The following is a 7457-nucleotide window of genomic DNA, read 5'->3' as shown; positions in this document are numbered from 1 at the left end:
TATATATATTGAGCTTAACTTGTTTTAAAGCATTAACAGGATTTCATCGCATAATTTGAGCCTTCCAACTTTAAAATCGGTTGAGTCATCCCTAAGGACATTTGGCCCTCCATTTAGCACAACCTTAGTCAATTTAGTAGATTTTTCTAAACACTGCGTGGTGAATGGTTGTAACTAAAAAGGTGTGCCAAACTTCAGGAAGTCTTTTAGCATAGTAGATAGAGTATTAAATCAATTAATATGTTTGTAACTAATGAGTACTAATTGTTGGTAGCCTTCATGAGCACCGGACGCGACAACCTGATCGTGGTGGACTGGTCGAGCCTGGCAGCTGGACCATGGTACCACAGTGCGGTTGCCAATACCAAGGTTGTGGCCAAGTGGTTGGCTGGGGTCATCGATTCCTTGGTCATCAGGGGCCTCCCTCTGGAATCCTTCCACGTCATTGGGTTCTCTCTAGGGGCCGAGATAGCAGGCCTCACTGCTAAGAAGATCTCTGTCGGAAAACTGCGCAGGGTCACGGGTAAGTAGCCTTTTATTGTTAAAGGTAATGACTAATGTCTAAAGAGTTATTTCGAGTATGGACAGATACAACAAAAATATTATCCACCTTTTTCCATTTTTTGCGAATAGCCGCCCTAATATCCTCAAAGAGGTAGTAGGTAGTAGGTCGAAAGTCGCCGAACTCCGCCACCTGGTCTAAGGCAAGCAGTTGCGTAAATAGAGTTTAATGAACCAAGTAGCTTCTAGAACTAAAAAAAAAAGGCTTGTGGAGTACTCAGTGATGAAAACTAACACATCCGTGATCACAAGAAATATTCCATTCCGAAAATAAGTGATTATAATTATGTTTTGCCCAAGTTAGTTGAAGTGTTGCCACTGCTTATGACCTCCTGTTAGCAGGTCTACAAGACACAACCAACTCAATTCTCAGTTGGTATTTATTAGAATTCAAATGGAGGAATAATATACTTCCTAGTGGAATGCAAGAGAATAAGTGAAACCAAATAAGAATAGGCTGTAACACAGAATAAGAGCATGTGAATGTTGCTGCTAGAGGAAATTAAGAACCTTGATGGGTTCTAGTGCTAAGAAGTAGCATTCTTGGTAGTAGGTATTCTGGCATAACCAACTGTTACGGACAGAAATCCGGGAGGGAGGGGGGAAGAAGGCTCTGTCCGGACCCCGTATATATTAATAAGTAGTTAATGTATTTATTATTACTCTAGGCTTGGATCCAGCCCTGCCACTGTTCCACATCCATCAAAAGATCGGGCGGTTGGACGCTGGAGACGCGAATTTCGTAGATGTTATCCACACTGACGGTGGTGTCTTCGGCTTCGAGGTCGCTATAGGGCATGCGGACTTCTTCCCGAACGGAGGTAAACCAGCCCAGCCCGGATGCAAAATCGAGTCTGTCATCCACACTGGAAAACTCAACGAGTTCGGTAAGTCATATTCAATCTACTTAATCTATGTTCGGATCTTAAGTGGAGAACTAATATTCCATAAAACCTTACCTGTATATAGTTTCATTTCACAGTTTAGAGAAAGTTTTTGATCAACAATACTCACCTGAAACAAAATGGAGGGGTATGTTAAAGACATTGTTGCTGTATTGTTTAGTTAGAGGTATATTAATTAAGGTTAAAAAATTTTCTATTTTATTGAAACTAATACATTTTAGGACGTAAGTATACCGTGACTAAAAATTTGTATTTACCAAAGTTAATTCAGCGTTTGATTTTCGAATCATTACTATTCAGTAACAATTTTATTTTGAAAATGACGGATAGAATAGTTTTGATGACTAACAATAAAATGTGGCGAGATATATTTCTTTTTCAGAAATTGCTCCATTTGGTATTAGTAAATATTTTCAAGGTAAGATAAGAGGAACTGTTATCATGGGATATTAGAGGCCGGAAGGAGAGGTAAGATTCACTGCAATTATGTTTGGTGCTATAGACTTGAGATGGTAGAATCAACCAATAGGACAAGATTGGTCTTATGGAAAGGTGAGAGTTATAGTTCCTCGTTGAATTTTGTGTAAGAAATAATACTTAGGAACAATAAAATTTCTCATTTTTTTGCAGCACGGGTATTAGAGTACAGTTTAAATACATTAATGTTGTGTAGCCGAGGAAGTTAAAGCGCCAACTTTGATTGGCTCGTGACAGACGTAGTAGCAGTTGGAGTTCGGTCTGCAGAGTTGACTTTTATTTCTATAGTGGTCCCACGGAATGAAAAAGGTGACCTCCTCACTATGGTTAGAATAGGGTGGTAACAAGTAGAATAAAACCCTCGTACGGCAGAAGTGACTAGGGAGAAAGATAAAAATACTTTGTTCAAACTGGCTTACTTTCAATTGGATTTTTAAAAAAAATTATTTCTATATGAGAAAAAAAAATATTCTTTTTATAAATTGATTTATCCAAAACGAAAACGTTTTTAATATCAAGACTCCTATCAAGATTATTATAATCTTTATTTAAGATAATTATATGAATAATCCTTAAAACACCTAGTATTGTTAACAAATGTTTTAATAGTCGTAAGAAAGATAGTAAGATGTGTAAATAAAAGTATCTAATTAGAACAAGAATATTATGGCCATTCTTCTCGCCCGGACCCGCCCAACTAAGAACCTCAGGGAGAGACGATCCTATATCACTTTTGAAATATTTTCTTAAAACGGGAAGGGGAGACTTAAATAGTTAAATTGAGCAATATTTAAAAAGCGCCAAAAATTGAAAAATGGTGTGAAACCCTCTACTCCTGCTCTCTAAGTACTTATCTCTACTTTGAAACAGACAATTATAGCAAGTAGCTTGGTCGATGTACGAAATGCTATAATCTCACAAGAGGACATCGTATCACAAAAAAAGGCCATCCTTCCCGACCGGACCCGCCCCACTAAGACCCCCAGAGAGCGACGTTCCTATATCACTTTAGAAATATTTGCTTAAAACGGGAACAGGAGACTTAAAGATGGTTAAATCAAGAAATATTTAATGAGTACCTGAAATTGGAAAATGGCGTGAAAGGCTATGGAAATGGCTTTAACAACCTTGTCAGAATTTTTAATTCAATAATAAAAACGGATTAGATTTTAAGTTATAAGTAAATAAATAGCTATGTATCTAGGTGTAATTAGAAATGATTAATTATTAGGAAAAAACAAATTTTTGCTTCATTCTTGCTTGAATACAAAGCAATGGAATCTGTAATCAATGTTTTCAACATCAAAATGCTCTTAAAAATAATATCGATTACGAATTAAATTATTTTTTTTTTCTTCTAGATCCTAAAGGAGAGTAATTAATGCCTGATAATCTTATTTAGTCTCGTCCAAAACAATAAATTTGTACTTGATCGCCCGGATTACATTTTCCGTCGTGTAGAGGAAATGATACGCTGTATCATTGATATATTAATGAAATATAGCAGACTGTATTTGATCAGGAAAAGATAAAATGTATTGATATTTGTTGGGCCAATGAGGAAAATACATTTATCTGGGCAGTTCAAACAAAATCGTCCATTACCCAACAATAATTGTAGATGTTATTGTTGAATAAACCCATTGGTAACAATATACAATCATATGTGATAACAATGTATTTGTGTATAAAGATATGTCATTATTCATGTTGATTTTATAAATTATAGAAATCAATGTTATTTCTTTAGCTGAGGTCCGTATTAACCTTGAGTTACATATTCTGATTTATAAGATTCTCATAAACGTATATTGTATTAATATAGACTGAGAAATTGTATTATCATATGTATGGCAAATACGGAACAATACAATATCTCAAAATCATGATATTTATAGATTCAATGGGCTTTTTGTAATACTCAGTGATCTCACACTTAATAGTTTTAAGATTGACTATTTCTTATTTATTTTTATAATAATTATTGAAGATATGATTTGTTATCAAACTTTAACATTATAAAATTAATTCTAGACAATTCACAGTTGAATTTAATTATGCAAACGACTGACACGGAATCCTTATACAAGACTGAAAAGACAGGAAACTACTCGTCGATTCCGACTATTACAACATTTACTAGACAAACGGTCCAAACTTCCAATCCATTACAAAAGACTGATCTACATGACTATTATAAGACCTATCTGGACATACGGAACTGAGTTATGGGGCTCCACTAATTCCTCTTGAATCTAATTCTTACAGTCCAAAATCGTTAATGCTCCTTACTTTGTCACAAATCAAATCATCCATCAGGACCTCAATGTCCCCTATGTTGCCGATTTGGCCAGAACCAGATACCAATCCTTCCATAATAAACTTCTTAACCTCCCAAATCCACTTGTTTCTTACCTGGCTTCTCCTTCACTACCTAATAATCCTCCTGGGCGTCTGAAAAGAAGATGGCCACGAGATCTTCTCCTATAGAAATGTTTTTGGAGTTCTATCAATGGTTAGATTCTCCACATGTTTGTATCATGTCATAATATAACTTACAGGAAATTTATTTGATGTGTATATATGTATACAGATGTAAATAACAATAAATAAATTATTAAAAAAAAAAAAATTAATTATGAGAGAAAATTTTACTTCCCAAGTGTTTACATTGATGAATATGCTTTCCTGTTAGCATTGGATGGACTTCCCATAAACTGTGACCTTATCGATAGTTAAAATTCTTAAATTATATTTTAATTGATTTTTTAATGTTATTTAATTACAAAGTGCACATAAATGCTCATAATGAACCAATTAAAAGACTTTTTTTTATTGACGTTTATAACTGTGCTTACAGATGAATACATCTATTTTATTTTATGTAAGATTATAAAGGTATTATATAAGCATGTAGAGAAACTATCCATTAGTAGCATTCTAATAATATTTCTACATTAGAAGGTCATTAGGCCATCTTCTTTTTAGACGTTTCAGATGATTGTCAGGAATGGAAGAGCAAGCAAGGTTCCAAACTAATGGGTTGGGTAGTTAGGGAGTTTTTAATGAAAGGATTGATAAAAGAGAATTACATTTTCAAATTGTAAATAATTACCAAACCGGGATGATATAATAATTTTGAAATCTTGGCATTGTTTTATTGTAAAAACTACTATAAAACATCTAGTTATTATACAATAACACAAAATGAAGTAACAAAAGTAATAAAAAACATCAACACAATATTTAGAGATTTAATGTTCAGATTTCTCACATTCTCCTTTATTAACATTAACATTTTAATATTTATGCTAATAAAGGATATAAACATATATATCTTATATATATTATTATAATTTGATAACTTAACCTATCGATGCCGAACAGAGAAATTTAATAGAGCCTTCGCAACCATCAATCTAAACCTTCATCTAAGAGTAGAAAAAGTCACCATCAAGATATTCCATTCCAGTGAAATCCATTTCCTTCAGGAAATAGCCGTTAAAGGAATCCAGTTTGCCAGAATTTCGTTAACTCCTTCACGACCTCTTCATCTAATATTTTGCCAAGCTAAGATAAAACAAAAATTGTTTAAAAAAATAGGTTAAATAATTATCTCATCGGAAAGTATGAGATAATACCTTAGCCTTGTTTAGGAGGAAAATTGCGTATGAGTTTGGAAAACATCTGAAAGATGAATAATTGGGCCGTCTGTAGTTCAGATGGTTAGGGACACGTCTATAAGTCTGAGATCTGCGGGCGTCGCCGGTTCGAATCCGGCCTGGGGCGTAGACATTTTCATTAAGTGGGGGTCCCACGAAATGAAGAACTTTACCCCCCACCATGGTTAGAATAGGTTGCTCACCTGTAGATAACTAGGCAAACATCACCTTCATTGCAGATTGCCTTATATTAGTTTTTTTTTTTAAATAACAATTTTATATGGAATCTTGGCTTTCTTCCTTACTTTTTATCATAGTTCTTCCAATAGATGCTTATAAAATAGGCAAGACTAGCTTTGAAAAGCTCTTCTAATCATCCATGCCTTATAACTAATACTTATATTGATTATTAAACTAAAATTACATTAATTATAGTAATTAACAATAATGTTTGTAACAGTTGCTTGCAGTCATAACAGGGCCTGGAGGTTCTACGCTGAATCTGTGAAGAATCCTTACGCTTTTCCAGCCTATGAGTGCCACGACTACCATGCCTTTCAGGCTGGCTTATGTCCCCCGAAAGGAAAACAGGCCTATATGGGATATTTGGCCGATCCCAGGTAAAATACATATATATTATACATATGCTTGGAGTAGACTGGTTCGAGCAGCCAATGATCTACAAATCTGTAAAATCAACAGATTCCAAAAAAATGTTGGTTATTTTTTTTAGTAAACATATTATTTTATTTATTAAATAAATCAAATGGTATCCTTGTTTAGTCTCAACACTCTTTATTATATCAATAGTCCAACGTTTCGGCCAAATCCGCCAATCTCAAGGACAATCTAAACATTTAACAGCTTATCATACATTCATTTGCAACAATTATAACAAAAACATTATTACTAATAATATAACATACCTTCAAATATAAATTCTTACCATACATCAAAAATTTAAAAATGTTTTGAAGGCTATTCTGCCCAGGTCATTAATTATAAGTCAAACACGCCCTATGAAAAAGTCAATCAATAGAGAATCATATTAATTACTAATAAGCTTACCTAAGCTTATGTATAGTTACCTTTTTCTTATTAAAACTTTATTAATTTTTAAAACATTTAATTTTCGATTAATCAACACTATCATATAACTATCATATAAACAAACCATTTATAACCTTCCATACACTCAGGTCAGGCTTGTTATTAATTTAATTCAAATTTCATTTTGGTTTCAGTTTGAATTCATACCAATTATTAAAATTCTTATTAAAATGAATTGATTTTATGTTATATTGTATGTAAACATATATTTTTAATAAAAAATCGATCTCATAATATTTGATTACTAAAAATCATTTTAAATAGTAAACAAATCAAAGTACCTAGAAAATCCAAATATAGTAGAGTCGCGTAACAGAAAAAAAATTCGACCGATTTGATGTTTCCTATGGCCATATCTCTGACATTGACGAAGGAAAGAATTAAATGTAAAAGCAAAGATACAAAGTGTTTTGCAATTATTTCATTAAAGCCATCCACAAAAAATGGTTGAAGGGCTAAATTATAAATAAAAAAAACTTTTTTAACTTATCCCAATGAGCAATAGTTTAAATCAAGTTACAGTTATTGATAACTTTTATGACAATTATATTAAAGGAATTTTAATCTACTTAAAAAATAAAATTGGACTTTAATTATATTATTTAAAAATTTTTTGAGACAAGGTAATATTTATTAAATAAATCAATTTTATATCCAAATCCGTCTCAACACTTTATTTATTCATTTGTCCAACGTTTCGGCCTTTCTAGCCATCTTCAGGGACATCTAAATATTTAACAGC

At 32.9% G+C, this 7457-nt stretch overlaps 2 protein-coding genes across 6 annotated transcripts in view; one reads left to right on the top strand and one right to left on the bottom strand.

Moving 5' to 3' along the window:
• Window positions 1-7457, bottom strand: part of LOC106684817 (micronuclear linker histone polyprotein) — a 170889-nt gene that overhangs the window by 52470 nt on the left and 110962 nt on the right. The window lies entirely within an intron of this gene.
• Window positions 1-7457, top strand: part of LOC136795302 (lipase member I-like) — a 29444-nt gene that overhangs the window by 15259 nt on the left and 6728 nt on the right. Inside the window, exons 2-4 of the mRNA XM_067045435.1 lie at window positions 275-523; window positions 1230-1448; window positions 6066-6225. Of these exons, the coding sequence (XP_066901536.1) occupies window positions 280-523; window positions 1230-1448; window positions 6066-6225 (623 nt within the window). The 5' untranslated portion in view covers window positions 275-279. The remainder of the gene's footprint in view (window positions 1-274; window positions 524-1229; window positions 1449-6065; window positions 6226-7457) is intronic.

The sequence above is a fragment of the Halyomorpha halys genome, unplaced genomic scaffold (genome assembly GCF_000696795.3).
Source record: "Halyomorpha halys isolate HHAL.00 unplaced genomic scaffold, Hhal_1.1 Scaffold623.1, whole genome shotgun sequence".
In the NCBI taxonomy this organism is placed as follows: Eukaryota; Metazoa; Arthropoda; class Insecta; order Hemiptera; family Pentatomidae; genus Halyomorpha; species Halyomorpha halys.
The sequence above is the reverse complement of the archived record's forward strand: the minus strand, read 5'-3'. Positions and strand labels throughout refer to the sequence as shown.